Source organism: Triturus cristatus, chromosome 1_2 (genome assembly GCF_964204655.1).
Source record: "Triturus cristatus chromosome 1_2, aTriCri1.1, whole genome shotgun sequence".
Taxonomy (NCBI): Eukaryota; Metazoa; Chordata; class Amphibia; order Caudata; family Salamandridae; genus Triturus; species Triturus cristatus.
Genome location: NC_140580.1, coordinates 319,449,342 through 319,466,019, shown reverse-complemented (window position 1 = coordinate 319,466,019; position 16,678 = coordinate 319,449,342). Strand labels below are relative to the sequence as shown.

The window sequence follows — 16,678 nt, the reverse complement described above, 5'->3', positions numbered from 1 at the left end:
TCCTCTTCACATACGGGAAAGATCAGGCATTTGATGGAGAGATTATTCGGGGGTGCCTGGGGATGGTCTTCGACTGGTTCCAACAGAATAGTCTGAAGGCCAATTCCAGTAGGTCGGAGGTCCTATTCTTCGGCTGTGCCACCGACCCGGAGTGGCAGGATTGGTGGCCGTCGGATATGTGTCCTCCTGCACAGTCATCGCTGGTTGCCAAAAACTTGGGAGTTAAGCTGGACAATAAACTTTTGCTGAGAGCGCATGTTCTTGGTTTGGCTGGCTCCTGTTTTGGCATTCTGAAGATGCTCCGCAAGTTTTTACCATCGCTTTCTGTGGAGCACAGGCGGATTACTGTGCAAGCTTTGATTGGATCCAGGCTGGATTATGCGAATGCCCTTTTCCTTGGTCTCCCGGATTATTTGGTTCAGCGCCTGCAGGTGGCCCAGAACTCTGCTGCTCGTGCCATTTTTGGCCTTCACAGGCGAGCGCGAGTATCTGGGCTGCTGCAGACGCTCCACTGGCTGCCTATCCGGAAGCGGATTATGTTTAAATCCTTGACGTTGATTCACAAAGCACTCTTTGGCACTGGTGCAAGATATTTGCAACGGAGGTTGTCTTTTTACCGTCCAGCCCGTTCATTGCGGTCAGATTCTCTCTTTCTGGCCGTGGTTCCGCGGGTTAGGAAGGCGCGCACTGGGGGGCGTTCCTTTAGCTTTAAGGCTCCCCAGCTTTGGAATTCGCTTCCGTTGGCTCTACGCAGCTCTGCTAATTTGCTGCAGTTCAGAAAGAGCTTGAAGACCTGGCTTTTTAACCTTTAGGTTTTTTTTCCCCCTGTTGCCTTGTGCTCTGCTGTTTGTTTGTTTTGCTGTGTTACACTGAGCTGCTTGTGGAAAGCGCTGGGACACTCCTCTGGAGTAGCCGTGCGCTATATAAACACACTATAACATAACATAACATAACATAACTTGGTGTAATTCCGTTCAGCAGTTTGGCTGTAGCCGTGTCTAAAGCTCCTATGGAAATTAAACATCGGGAAAACGCGTTTTGGGGCCCTCCCTTTTTCTCGGCCCGCTAGATGCATCCCCCTACAACTTTCAAGACAGCAACTGAACTGAGCGTCAAACTAGTTTTGAAAACTACACGAGGATCGTCAAACGATGCCAAAGTTAATTGCAAATGAAAAAACACTTTTCCTGTGGAAAATACATCCTAACTATAACTACCTACTGGCAACCGCTAGTAGGTAATGTGTGTATGTATGTATGTATATATATAAATATAAATATATATATATATATATATATAAAATATTATTATAGTTATTATTGTGATTTGTGTGTGGACTGTTTAATTATCCATTGATGATCCTAAACATCTCTGCCCGAGACTGTACTGTCCATGAAGAGCCTTCTATTTTCCGACTCTCTTATTAAACATGCTACTAAGATTCTGAGATGTGCAACATTATAATATTGAATGACAGTTCGCAGTGCGAAGACCCCTTTCGCCAACCGGGTGAAACCATTTTTTGTTCAGCCTCATCTTCTCCCTCCCCAGACATAATTAACTATATGATTTTGCAGTCACTTTGATTTTGTGAGTGGTATTACCAAGGGTAATACACTGAGTATTTGATACCCAGTTCCCATCTGGAATATTTTTTATTTTATTTTTTGGGGTTTTTTTTTGTTAGAGTTTTATATAGCGCGAACTAGACCCGAGACATCGGGTATCAGAGAGCTCTACATAAGCACCAGTTTCGTTACAGATTGAAACATTCATTTTTTTTTATGTTGGTCACGCGGAGATTAAGTGATTTGCCCAGAATCACAGGATGTTGTGCGTCGTTGCCGAGACTCTGACGAATTTCCCCTGCTTTGAGATCGACCGCTCTAGCCGTAAGGCTACATCCCCTCCCCAATATTGGTCTTTCCTGTCTCTCAATATTAGCCATAGTATAATGGCATTAATTCTCAAAATAGTATTGACACCTATAGCTCAGATTACCAACTTCTGCGTATTGTTTGCACTGCATAATGCAGTTAATTCTCAATTTTTGGGGCCTTTATTGGTTTCATGGTTTACCGGATTATTGTAATACTTGCACTGGCATGATATTGGTGATTCTTAGCATTCGCTTTTACATTTTCACGCCTGCGAAGCCCGTAGCCTATAAGACTAGTACAACTTCTCTGCATCAGCTGACTCACTCTCATTCACCCATTTATCGAAACAGCCAGCCATGCTCTCACTGAATCAACCATTCATTCATGCACTCATTTATTGCAGCATTTAATCATGATCACATTCACCCACTCATCCATACACACACAAACGGGTAAATGAAGGAAGAACATTCATAACCAAATAATCAGGCCTACCTACCTAATCTTTGTTCAACCTATCTCCTTTAGCCATTGGCTGTTACTTTTTGCATGTTTTGCTATTGCTTGGCTGGGCTGTCCATTGAACTCCCAGCATTTTGATGACATCAACATTGTTCTTTTTGAGTTTCCATTAAGTTTTGGTGATGGAACATCAAGTACTGCTCTGTTATACTGCAGATGCAACATGAAAGCCGCTATGTGTTCTTTATGTATTTACTGTGCTGACAAGACAACATTTTAATTGCTGTTGTATGGCATTTTTAGGTCTCGCCTGAGACAGCGCTTTAGCGCTGCTCTCGCGAGAGCTTTTGTAAATGGGGGATCTGGAAGTGCAAACGAATGCTTTCAGGCCTCCAAATACAGTGCATGTGCGCCGGACGGGCGCCCGCACCATTTGGAGGCCTGAAAGCACTCGTTTGCTTTCAATTTTGCGGGCCGCACGGCAGTAAAGATCGGCAGTAAAGATTGCAATCTCTTTGTTCCCAGCATCAGTGAGATGCAAATGAACAAACAGCGTGAGGCCAAAGGTCTTATTTTTTAAAAAACAAACCAGGTCACTGCTACAGTGAAAGGAACAACAAGCATTTACAATGCAATAGGTCTCGCATTTACGTGAGTTTGAGCTATTCACATTGCAAATAACAATGCCTTTTATTTGTGTTTTCGTTTTTCAAACATAAATAAAAGGCATCGTCATTTACAATGCCAATAGCTTAAACTCGCGTAAATGCGAGACCTATTGCATTGCAAATGCTTGTTGTTGTTTACGGTCCACGCTGGGTGCTGTAATACTGCTGACACACATATAGCACCAGGACGATCTCAAGGGCACTCTTGGATGCCCCAATGCAAACAAGGAAACATTTTCCCTTGCGCCATGTCATATAAGGGATGCAGGTACGGAGACAAAGTTGACATTAGGAGCAGTTAGTGTGCCCGAGGGCACCCATTGGAAGGGTAAGGAAGGGGGTCCTATGGAACCCCCTAGACATCTCCCGGCAGGCAGGTGCGGTGAGTTACTGCACCTGCCTGTGGGGTTATTTCTGCTTCCCTTTCAAATTGCAGGCTGGTTGCCCCCGCACAGTGAAGGGATGACTGGTGGGGGCAGCCTGCCAGTCCGTCTTACACCCATGCGCTGCACCCAGGGCAGGTGCGGGTTTGAGACTGGGCTCCGGACAGTGCATTCATCTGCAATACAGGCCTAGTTTCACACATAGACTAACAAATTTTCATCAGATTACAATAACAAGCACTGCTGTTATATGAGTAAATAAATACAGGACACGTTATTATGTTGCAAGCACTTGGCTACTTATTTATTGCATTGACTAATGGTTAACAAGAAGTGGCTACAGAAAAGGGTTAGCAGGTTGTGATTTTCCAAGACAGGGTCATGGCCAACGTCTGCAACACATTGCTGTCCGCTGTCGGTTTGTAAAGACCAGAAGAGAATACAAATATGTGTTTTCTGCACAAATGGATTCTTTTAACACTGACAAATCGCCACCTCGACACAGGTGGTTAGAAACTTCTACTTAATTTTTCGCTTGCCATACTAACAATGTCTGCAGTCATTTGAAGGGACAACGATTAACAGTTTAGGTTCACAAACATGATGATCAAGAGAATATATACAAAACCTGTTAACAAGAGAACATTACTTAGCTTAGATTACAGTAACTGTGCAATAAATTAAACTTCAAAGTGCTTAACTTGCTATTTACAACACAATTAAATAGTTACATGTTAGCTTACAGTGTTTTAGGATTTCACCTCCTTCCGGACATGTTTGTTTTTATTTCTGTGTTAGTAATAATGTGCGGCTTATTGACTCCATAGGGAGAATTCTCACAGGAATGTACATATCTTACAGAAGAGGAAGGAAAGTTTCCATGAAGAAGTGTGAGCAAAGAGACAATGGCCAGGGGTCAAAAGCTTGCGGGAATTACGCTCCCATGTCGACAGGGTCTTGTCATGCACACTTTTCTTTATCTGTACACTGTTACTTTTGTCTACCGCACAAGAGCCTTCTTGCGGCTCACCGCGACTATTCACTTACATGCCACCAAAGTGATCATTGAAAATATTTGAAAGAATCTGAACCAGCGATAACTACTTTGGGTGCATTCCATTTCAGCTTTTGTAGCTCGTTTATGCCATCACAGACAGACACCAAGCATCATAAGTCTCTCTTGGCACTACCCAAAAAGGGACACTTTAGCTGGAACTACTAAGCCAGACACCCCCTGAATGGGAACAAAGGTAACCCCAAGCGCGCGCCGGCTCTATTGCGCATATTATTTTTATGCCACATGGAGGTAGCCTTGATGAAGACGCCCAAAAGGGTGTTCAGTGTAAACAAATATTACTAGAAGGTCCCAGATAATGTCCTTATGGAGCCCACAGAGAGATGTGGAAATATAGGCATTTAAATGCATTAAAATAATAAATAAATTATGCATGGTGTTTTCCCACTGGTCGAGGGAGTGTATTAATGGGGAACTATTCAAAAAGGTAGAATGTTAGTGGAATCTGGAGTAATTCTTCCATAACCAGGGTGGTGTACTATAAACATGGATTATTGTCCTTTGAGTTATTTGTGGACATGAGAAGTATGCACATTTCAAGTATTGGTATTGCAGGTGCACAAAAAGGGTTGACACATCAAAAATACTTTATTAACAGTATTGTATCACGAAGAAGTGATGCTTGAGAAACCGTCTTGTCTTGTGCTCAAATGCAATGTTTGCAAGGCACACTCCTACAATGTTGCTCGACTCGATTAGCTGCTACTTGGCCTTCTTCTCCGAGCCAAAGTTTGACAAGTGTTTTGGGCTATCTTGATGAAGAGCTTTTTTAGAACATTGTATATTTTTTCCAGGAATCTAGATTGCATTATGCCTTGTATAGGGTTTCCATTGTTTACCTCTATACTATATTGCTATTTTCAATATATTTGTACTGATTTGCATACCATGTGATTTAACCATTCCGTGTATGGGGTCATATTAAGCAAATTACTATTCCTCTGCTCAGCCACTTTTATGTGGCAGAGAGGGCCAACATATATAGAATAATAGAGGGGTAGCAGTGAATTACGTGGATGGTTTTCATCGGGGATTCTGAATGACATGAAATAGACAACGAGAGCAAAGCACAAACTGCCTATGATGTCACTCAGAACCCTGAGATGAAAAAAAATCTGTAATTTGCTTTTTACCCATCTATAATGTTGCGTTACGTATGACCCCCCACCCCCAAATCCTCTATCCCTGCTTTAAAAACTGCTACGCAGACGATTAATGGGGGAGCCATACGGCCTCTCACCCCTATCCCAAATAATATTTTATTTTAAACTGACATCCTGTCCCCCACCAACACCACTCTTTGTGTCTTCCTTTTCCTCTCCTTCAGAAGCTGGTTTCCCTGCATATCAGAGCTGCTCTGACAGGCTCTCACAGCCTTTGTGGCGAAGTAACAGTGAGCTATGAGATCTGTTACCCACCACTGCTATGTCACAGAAGTGAATTATCACATTTAGAATGTGGCATTCACGCTAATGAGAGCCATACACAATAAACGAATTCCACACATTACAAATGAAATCCACTTGGCTGTAGCATGCAGTTAAATCAGTAATTTGACCACTGCTTTTGCTTCCTGATGTGAGTTTCGCTGGCACTCTGTTGACCACACTTGCTGCATAGTGCCGTTGGGACTGACCAGGCTCTGAATTGGAAGCAATGTGCGCCCTCTCCCAAAGCAGAGGGTCTGAATTTGTAAAAAAATAAATAAATAGCCACCATGCGGCAGCTGTCATAAGATCCAGTGATGAGAATTAAGTGCCGGTACCGAGCAGCAAAAACCACATGCTCAAATTAAGCACTGCCTTATGACCCTCACTGGTGGGATGGCATGTCCACTGGGGCCCTCTTACACTCATTTGTGTTTGGATGAGTCAAGATTGTATTTGACTGTTCCTGAAATAAGACAGGCAAAAGGCTGACCTTACGTTAGATGATACCAGTCCTGCCTCCGCTAGGCGTTTAATAGGGGCGTGCATCACAACACAAATGGAGGTGGGGGTGGCGCAAATTTGTACGGGTCACCTCTGTCTATCAGAGCTGGAGAAGGAGCTGCTGCTGTGTGTTACTCCGGCATAAAAGGAAGTCAGAGACCTGGCCCTACCCTTGCACAAGTCAGTATTCTTTCATCGGTTTTAGGCCTGCACTAGTACTGGTGTTTCATAAACACCTTTATGTAATGAGGATCCTGTTCTTTTAAAAGGATGCATAGTGTTTCTGCCCTATGCTTTGAATAGGATATTTTTTTAAAGTACAATTTCCTTTCATTGTGATTATAGGTTTTGTGCTGCACTTTGAAGTGGAGGTTCCAATGGGCATATGATATGACTTAAGTTACCCATATTAATTTGCTAAATTGAAAGAATTATTTAGCAGTGGTATTTTCGGACTTTGAAGCATAATCACAAGTTTCTTCTCTGTGTTGATAGTGCTATGCTCTACCTGTTGTGATAAGTTGCAGGGCTCCTTCTGCAAAAACCGGATCAGATTTACTAACGGCTGTTTCCCTTACAAGAAATTCCCCATCAATCCGGGGCCCATTAACCCCATCTCATTTATGCCCTCCTGTAATGATTCTCCTTACTCCATGGGATAGGTTGGAACCCCTTACACGTGATCATATTTTAATACTCTTATCAAAAACCAAATCTGGCTCTCCCATGGATGTCTGCCCACCCAGGATCTCAGTCACTTTATCAGCAATGATAGGCCTTGCCATTCTTTCTCTGTTAAATCATTCTCTCGAATTTGCCAAGTTACCTTTAGTTTGGAAGATGGCTTTGGTCTCTAATATTCTTAAAAAACCTAATGTGGACCCAAACAGCCTGACCAATTACCGTCCCATTTCTCTCCTCCCGTTACTAGGAAAAATGTTCGAAAGCTACGTAAACAAGTAGCTTATGTTGTTCCTTGAGCAACATGCAATCCTAAACCCTCCAAATCAGGTTTTAGAGCGCCACACAGCACTGAAACTGCACTGATTGCTGTTACAGATTCCATCCGTCTTTCTCTGGACACAGGCACACCTGCCATGTGTGTGCTGCTTGATCTCTCCACAGCTATCCACACCGTTTTTCACGCAATACTGATTAGCAGACCACATGAGATTTTATCAGAGGTGCTGTTTTGCAGTGGCTGGCTGATTTCTTAACCCCTTCAGTGCCCGCCCCTTTCCCCGCCCTGTGCCGGCCGTTGTATTAGCGGGCAGGGTTTATGACGAGCTGGTCTCGTCATGGGCACAGCGCGACCGCGGCCCATGACGAGACCAGCTCGTCACGGGCATTGAAGAGGTTAAAAGATCGGTCTCAAATTACCACTCTGGGTCCCTTAAAATTCTGGACAGTTTCCATCACCAAAGGAATGCCGCAGGACTCGGCTCTGAACCCCATGTTATTCAATGTCTATGTTGCCTCCGTGGCCCAGATTGTCAAAGCATGGGGTTCTGAAGTAATTTCTTATGCTGACGATACTCAGCTAATCATTTCTCTGGGACACGACATTGACAATGCCAGGTGTCCTTTTCAAACCTGCATGAGAAACATTCCAGCCTGGATGTCCAAAAATGCCTTAAGCTAAACAGTGGGAAGACGGAGGTTCGGCTGTTTGGCAAAGCTCGACATTTCTGGTCTTCAGACTGGTGGCATTCCGAATTGGGGCCTTCCGAATTGGGACCAGCCCCCTGTCCAAGTAAATCAGCGAAAAGTCTGGGTATCAAACTATATCATGAATTATCTATGAAAAGTCATGTAGAGATCATAAGAGGGTCCTGTTTTGCTACCGTGCCGCTCCTGAGGAAAGTCGTCTCCTGCCTTCCTTCTTCTGACAGAAAAACGTTGATCCAGGCTTTGATCATCAGACTACAGTGTCACCCTGTTGATGTCAGCCAACAAAGCCAGCCCTCCTGTCCAAATTGCAGGTGGTGCAAAATATGGCTTCGCAGATGGTCTGCAATCTCCCGGCAGGCTCTCCTTCTGCTCCCATGCTCCATTCTCTTCACTGGCTTCCAGCCAGGAAGCGTATTCTCTACAAGATCTGCTGTCTCGCCCATAAAGCCTTATTCGACAAGTCTCCTCTGTATCTTGAAGAAAAACTACATTACTACTATCACTCTCACACTCTAAGATCCAGCAAAAGGCGTGGCTGTCTATTCCCGGTGTCTGGACCTCCAGATACGGTGGCAGAGCCTTTTCCTACACTGATCCAACAACATGGAATCTGCTTTCAAGCCACCTTCGCACCTGTTCAGATTTTGCTTAATTTCAAAATGTCTAAAAACCTGGCTGTTCTAAATTATTAGGTGCTTTTTACTGTGGAAAGCTGAGCGCCAAGTTACACCTATGGGCGTGATTCGATGCGCTATACTAAATGAATATAACCTAACACAAAGCCTGCAATGCACTAAAAGTGCAAAACCTCGACCGCAATGTACTAAATAGACCACTGTGAGTAACATTTGAGTTTCCGGCTTGCATTGTTCACACTACACTGCGAGTCCCTGTGAATTGAAAGGATTAGGGCACGTGAAAGTGGTTACACTCTTTCCTTACCACTCCTAAGGATATTTATCAAATGTTTAAGATCACTTTTGTGGCCACAAGGAATTGATAAAACTCACAAAATGGCTTATCCGTTTTCAATGTGGAGTTCTATGTACCTCACAAAATGTGTCAACTATGGGCATTGGAGGGAGGAGTTTTCGATACATGAGGTTGCGGCATGCTTTCCACGATGTTCTTATGCATAGAGACACATTTCTTTTCATTGCCATTATTATAGGGGCTCTAGTAGCTGTATTTCGTCAACGTGATTGCAGAGATAGAGGTCTGCTGTTCCTAAAAGGCATCCTTCCCTCCATTTCCAGCCATTTGCAAAGATTCGGAGAGGGATGCTCCCATTAAAAATATTGAGGCAGAAGAGTCTACAACTCCTTGGAAATTCCCTTTTTGCTCTGTACCAGATAAGTATATCCAAACGCAGTTAAATTAGAAAAAGTATCAGCTCGCACTGCACTACTGTGCAAAAAGCAATCCGTTCTCATAGTCTGGGGCATTTGCAAAACATGAGCAGTGCAGATCGGGCCTCGGTACGTTTTAGAGATTTGATGAATGCAATACAGTGTCTATGCTGTCTACCCAAGCATAATGCATGCCACTGCACATATGTTGCTCATTGAGAGTTTGCTGCTGTTATTTAGCCAGCACCCCACAACACTGTTATAAATATTGTAGATGCTTTTTGCACAATCTCCATACTCTGTATTACAGAGGTACCTCTGGGTGTGATAAGTGCTTGTGCCATTTTTTGCACTCCTGTGCACGTATTTTATTACAAGGTGATCCTCAAACAATAGTGCGCCCCCTTCTGTAATACCGATCATAAACACACACACACTTTGCACTCAGGTGATCTCGGGGGGCTGTTCCTTCATTGGATCTCTGTTATTGATGCGGGTTCGGGGACAAACAGGCTGTCTGGAAGTGCACTAACTGCTCCACCTTAGAAGTGCCAACCTACTATCCCTTTGGGATGGAGCATGATAGGTCCAATGTACCCCTTGCCATTCATTCACAGGTGGGCACAGTTCCATCCTGAATCCACCTACTTTTCCAGAAAATCTGTATTGTTTGCTTACAACTTCACCTTGCCACCTTTGCCCTGCACTAGAGGAATAGGCTTCTGCTGTGGGAGAGAGCAACCTTCATTTTGATTTCATCACCATTTAGTCCTGAGTCTCTCTATTGAAAGTTCCAGCAGATGTTGTATTTGTGACAAATCATTAGTGTTTTTCATCTCATGACAATGATTTTAGTCTACGGTGTAAGTAAGAGAATGGTGCATATTTAACGGGAGTTCCACTGCATAATATGTACAGGCTAATAAATGTTCCTGATATGGAATAAGGTGTTACAGTAGTTAAAAAGAAAGAACACAAAATATCCAAATATATTTATGAGTAAAGGTCAGCTGGGGATACTGTGTTACAAACACATTTTAGAGAAAAGAAATGCTAGGTGGGATATCTTCAAGGACCAACATGAAGCACGCCCCTTGATCCTTTATTCCATATTGCCTAGAAATAAGACCGAGATGAAACAGTCCCAAGGAAATCTATTGGAAAGTGTCGATTGTGGTTAAGCGCAGCCTAAAATAGAGTATTTTGCCATTGACAGCCATGGATAATCTCCAGCATACTGGGAACAAACTGAACTCTCCAATTCACCTCACCTCTGCCATTGAAAATCCAAGTTGGTGATATCTTGATCGCCTTATACTGGTACCTGCTCTTCCTCACACATCGGAGTCGCTATAATTTCAAACACAGTGCTTTCTAAGACTTAAAAGTTAACTGGAAATAAAGAATAGTAACAATATTGTGCAAGTAGGTGCAGCAAGCACCTCTTTTCACTTTTAACTTCTCGTTTCCCTCTGGACAACTTTTAATTTGAGGTATTTCGTGCACCCAGTAACTATCTTACCCCTGGGACTCTGCATTTACCAGATCCGGTATACAGACCGCGACTTCCATCAAACTCTGAATCACGGTCTTTGAGGATACGTTTACCCCATGGGTTGCAAATAAAGCTTATTCACATTCAGTTTTGTTAAGGCTGATAGCCCCTGTGCTCCACCGGCAGGGCACTACCGAATTAGACTTTTGCGCTACTCCAACTTTCTCCCGTCGTCTTTTCCTTCATGCGGCTCTGACCCTTAGTGGCACGGCCTCCTCCAGTCCCCACTGGGTCTGTGATCTGAAAACATCAGCGTATCGCTTCCATGCATGGGATGCTTAATTCTGAACATCATTATATAGTCTGATTTTCACACTCGCCCCTACTTACAGTCTCCATTTTAAAGTAGATTCAATAAAGTTCAATTATTTTTTTTATATATAACATTGAGTGGACAGAGCATCTTCTCGAGGCGAGAAATTTTAAGGTAATGTCCAGTGGTGTCTTATAGAAGTGATATTTTGGGGAGCACATAATGTGCTGCATCTAAAACTGGCGTAGCCACCTCCAAGTTGTAATCTTAAAGAGTGTCTGAGTACATATGTGTGTAACTATACATCAGTGTAAGAGTAGATAGAATATACACACAAAAAGTGAGGGATTGACACATTGTAAGCTCTCATAGAGGCTCTTGTATTGCCTCAAACACTCTCTTCTTTGCAGTGAAAGCTGCACATATTAATGTGCGTAGCAGTGTATGTTTTTGCCGGTTTCTGCCCAGGTTTCTGCCCAGCAGAAGCAGCGTTCAACATCTGTGGTGGTGGGGCCCAAGGGAGGCCAGGACATATTGAGCCTGGAGCACGGCCCCATTTGCCCCCCTCCTCCCAGTAGTCACTACTAATATTTTACATGGCTAGGAAGTTAACAGCAAGTGCACCTACTTAGGATGGTGTCTGTCTGGAGCTATACAGCACACATTTGCTGGGTTCCACGTCTAGGCATGCTTAAGAATTGATAGGTAAGGATGTCTGAAGATAATTTACTATTCTATCAAAAACATTGTGTATCTACAAAGGCACCTGGATTGAATCACACTGAAACCTCCTGTCTCCTCGATGTGCATTGAGAAGAGTGGAAGGAGAGAGGAGCATAGTGTGTTTGCCTGAAGGAGGAAAAGGCAGGACGAGAGAGAGGATAATGAAAATGGACAAGACTAGTGATTTAAATTTTCTTTTTGAGCTTGAGGTCCTTCTTGTGGAGGATGCCACCTCCGCTTCTTTCGCGCTTCTCCTTTTTGACACAGAAGTACTTTGTGACATTTTTGTGGCATTGATCGCACCTCACCGCACAGCACCAGTGGAACTTGCAGTTGCAGCTGGACACCATATCCGCTCTCCTTTCCTCCACAGCGAGCCCGCAGTCACCACACAGGCGCTTGCAGCTTCTCTTCTCCCACTTGCTGAGTGATTTGCCCCTCTTTAAGCATTCTCTGCCCTCTGTGCCAAGCAGGCCCAGGGTCTTGTTTTCCAAACAGTAGTTTGGAGAGTCCTCTAGGTGAACCAGTTCCTTCTTCGAGATGGAGTTGAAGGTCTCTGTGATTGCTCCCCTGCTGGCAGCACTGTTTCCTGCCCCTTGCAACAGGTCCACTTTGAGTGCTTTATGGTACTTCTCCTTCAAGTAGGTGCCCACTTCACGGAACTCGGGCAGCTGAAGCCAGCAGGTCTGAGTGGTGCAGCTGCCGGACACCCCGTGGCACTTACACGTCCGCTTCATAGTACTTTTTACTGCCTAGTGATTAAAGACAATAAAGAGGGACAGGCATTAACATCTAAACATTGTCCATAAGTCATCACTTTCTCACCTTCATACTAAATGTTTATATATGCACTTTAAAAGCTTAAACTGTAATTTTGAACCAAAGAGACATGGTAATCATGGTTAGTAAAAGTCAGGGATACATGGTAATCTGAATTTGTATATATGGGTTGAGGATCCCTGAAGCGTACATTACAAGGATGTTGCAAATTACTGGCGTGTTCCATGGCTATGTAGAGGCACGCTGCCACAGTCACCACGCCTTTATGTGAAGTTATGAAACTCCGAGGTGACTCCAATATCTTTTTTTTGATGTAGGGTTGGGGATATTTTATTTCTAATAGAATACAGGCCCCGTCCCTTGGGGACATTCCTAAATTACATTTTTAGACTTTTCCTCATAGCTTCGTCCATAGTGCTTACAAAATAACCAAGGTACCCTTTGGAGAAAGGGATCCTGCCTTTGACTAATACTACACAAAAGTTTACACTTTACTCGAAAAGTCTGGCACTATCACTTATCTCCGCCCTTCATTAAGGTAGGTAAAGTTTGCAGACTTCACCTAACTTCACCTGAGTTGAACATTAGAGCATCTGACTCCTGCTGGTGACAGTTTTCTGCAGCTTGATGTTTCACCTTGGTTACATGAAATAGATTGGTGTGCGTCATATGTTACTGGCCCTTCACACTTACTTTATGCTTCAACGCATGTCTACCTCAATTATATGGGCATAGGATAGAGGACAGATCAATAATTGTTAGATGTCACTATATCAATGTCATAATACCGACAAACACAAATATCACACTCACTACAATGCCAAGGCAAGCATATATTTCTGTTCTTGACTCCACATCAACTCATCTTGTCAAAATATGGAAAGGCCGTAATGCAATATTTCTGTCATGCAATATCTCAAGTGAGCTCCCCCCTCCCCTTACAACTTCAATTCTACTTATTCTGTTGCCATAGTTTTGCTTTGCTTTTGTGGTGCATGGGTGCAACGATAGCAATATACATACGATGATCACTGAAATAAATCACTGGGTAGCTAGGACTGTTGTTATTCACGGCATTGTGGGTGAAACACAAGTCATGACTGGATAATTCCAGGTCTTCACTGAAAATGTAGTCTTTTGAACCCTTCATCTCCAAAACTGGATCTACAAGCTTTGACTGTATTAGACAATTTCCACAAAGGAAATCAGTGTTCAGACAGGATTGTTTGTCATATATACTGAAGCTTCTATATGGACTCCATTGAGCAATATTAAGTTGGGAAATTTAAAATAAATCAGATACTTTTCTTTCCAGAAAAAGTTGTTAAGATCACACTGCTGTAGCCCAGTCTGAATGACACACAGTCCCGAGCCAAGATCAATATCATTCTTGATCAGAAAATACCTCAAACATTATAATATGATTGCCAGGGCTATTCATGCATCGCAGACTATGTTCAGAGAAGAGATTGCATTTCTTTTCTGCCCCACTTGCATTCTGCTCTACATGGGTTCTTTTTTTGATGTCTTTGCGATGGGCAGGACTCTTTTATGCTGAAACCATAGAATGGTGAGACGTCCTCCACAGATAAAACTAGCCCGTATTTTTTCCAAATTTCAAAGCTTTATTCGACAGCATGTCATAAAAGTATTTTTACATAAACACCAGGGACATAGTTTATCATTGTGGCATCTGAGTGTTAGGCTACAAACCCTTTAAAAGGCCAGCTACTCTGATTCTATGTGACAGGTTAGTAAGCACAAAACAGGACAATTTCCGTATGTAGCCATGTGTGTCTTATGGAGTCAGCATGTGTGTTTTTTCAAACTATCCCGGGAGAGTATGTTGAGATTTGAGTTTCTAACCTGCTTTTGTGCAGACGAAATTATAGAGGCAATTTTTGTTTCTTTTCAGTGAATGGACAAGGCTGTCTGTACTGTTAGAAAGAACCAAGACTCATTACAGGGCGTGCAGAAGCCAAGAGTTACCTGAAAGTTTCCCAATTTGTTTACTTGGTGCTATCCCCTAATGGGGTTTAAAGAATTGATACTATTTTTAAGTTGAATTATTTGTATTCTTCCATTATGACTCCTGTTTAATTGCACCTACCTTATCTTTTCAGTAGAACATTTGAAGGTCAACGAAAGCTAAGTATCTGCCTTTTTACCTGATTCCTTGGACCAGCATTTCCCATAAGCTTTACATACCATTAAGGTATATTTTTCTTATTCATCGTCATGTTTCCTTTATTTTGGTTCCGTGGAACCATAAAAGGTGCAATATAAAACATTTAATATAAATACAAAGGAAATACGAATGCATTAAAAAAAATAACATTACTCATTGAAAACAGGCTGGAATAACAATCACAGTTCACCAAACCAAGACTTATCATATTTCCAAAACCATAAATATTATAATAAAAAGTTATTAAAAAAGGAAATATCTTGGTTAAAAGAGACTTTGAAAAAAATAAGTAAAATAATTCACGAAAATTAAAAATATGACACCAGAGAAAATCAGATCAGAGAACAACACAAATACAATAAACTCAAAAGAAGACAATTGTGCAAAAAGTAAATCTGGCTATTTAAAAGATGACTTCGACCTAATATGCCATACTGCCGACAGATATCTCGAAATTGAGTACACAACACAGTCTCTGGTATTGGTTTTACATACCCTTGGAGCTGTGTGGCGGTCCCTAAAACCTAAAAGTTCACGAAGAGGAATGATCCAACGTGATCAGGGTTTGGCGTAGGCCTTGCAGAAAATGTTTCTCATTCATTCTATTGCACAGAAATATAAAATTGTGGAATTTGGTGGGCAGAATATTATACAAGTCCTGATTAAGACACCCAAAATCTTTTGAGAGATTTGAAACATTGATTACTCATGGATTGAAATTCTCACTATATATACATGAAGATTTGCTCCTTTTAAGGGATGTTCTCGGAGAAAGCTATTTGGACAGCAACTAAGCTTCTAACATAACAAATTACGCACACTCTTGATCATCACCTCTAGAAGAACTTTTGCACCTTTCATCTATCATTTGATGCTTTTAACCAATGTTTACACCTTATGCTTTGTCAAAAGTCATATCATAATACATAGTTATTTGCATGCTGCATCTTCAGACTATGTGCTGCTTAAAGAATTTCACAAAGCTTAGTGCAGATATGCATCCCTTTTTTTATGCACTTTATAACTATCAGTGGATCAATTTTATGTACAACTGAATTGAGAATATGGTTAAAATAAACTGTATGCTGCGTAGACAAGATGGCGGCCATGTAAGATGCTCAGGATGGCTCCTCTGTCTGCTTGCCGCCCAAATAGGTGCCTTGATCTGGCCCTGGATCCCGCAGAATCCGCACATCGGAGGGGATTAGCCCCAGAAACAGCCTGAACAGTGTAGGCCCGCCAAACACTCTCCCTGTCCCGCCTGCAAACAAGCAAGTGATCGCGACTGCTGTATAACAAGATTCAAAATGGTGGAGGTGGCATCTGCAGCTTCCTGGCCTGCTCGAGGCCAATAACTGAGTTTTCTTTGAACAGCCCAGGCACGCACAGTGCAACCCCTGATTGCTGAGAGCTCCTGAGGTTGCAGGTCAAGAGACCCATGTTGCCAGCTACCAGAACAATGCTTCAGCACCCCCGCAGACAGCAGCGTAGGCACAGCATCTGGTGTGGGGGGAGGCCCAGCGGGACTAGAGGTGAGTGGCTGACTCCATAAATGATACAGCCTGGCTCTTCTGTGAATGACGCATTCCCCCCACAGCAGATGGCCCTGAGCGAAGCACCCATTGATCTGCACCCCTGATGGCCAGGGCCCAATGTGCAGGGCAGCAGTTACAATACAGGGCCAGAGCCCAAGCTCGCCTAAATGATACAATTACGGCAACCCAGGTGTCTGCCACCTGCGAACTAAGACCTGCACGACC

The 16,678-nt window shown here is 42.9% G+C and overlaps 1 protein-coding gene across 1 annotated transcript in view; it reads right to left on the bottom strand.

Annotated features, from left to right (window-relative positions):
* Positions 1 to 3,675: 3,675 nt before the first annotated feature.
* WNT8B (Wnt family member 8B) overlaps positions 3,676 to 16,678 on the bottom strand; it is a 542,910-nt gene continuing 529,907 nt past the window's right edge. The window contains exon 6 of the mRNA XM_085603883.1: positions 3,676 to 12,702. Within this exon, the coding sequence (XP_085460009.1) occupies positions 12,136 to 12,702 (567 nt within the window). The 3' untranslated portion in view covers positions 3,676 to 12,135. The remainder of the gene's footprint in view (positions 12,703 to 16,678) is intronic.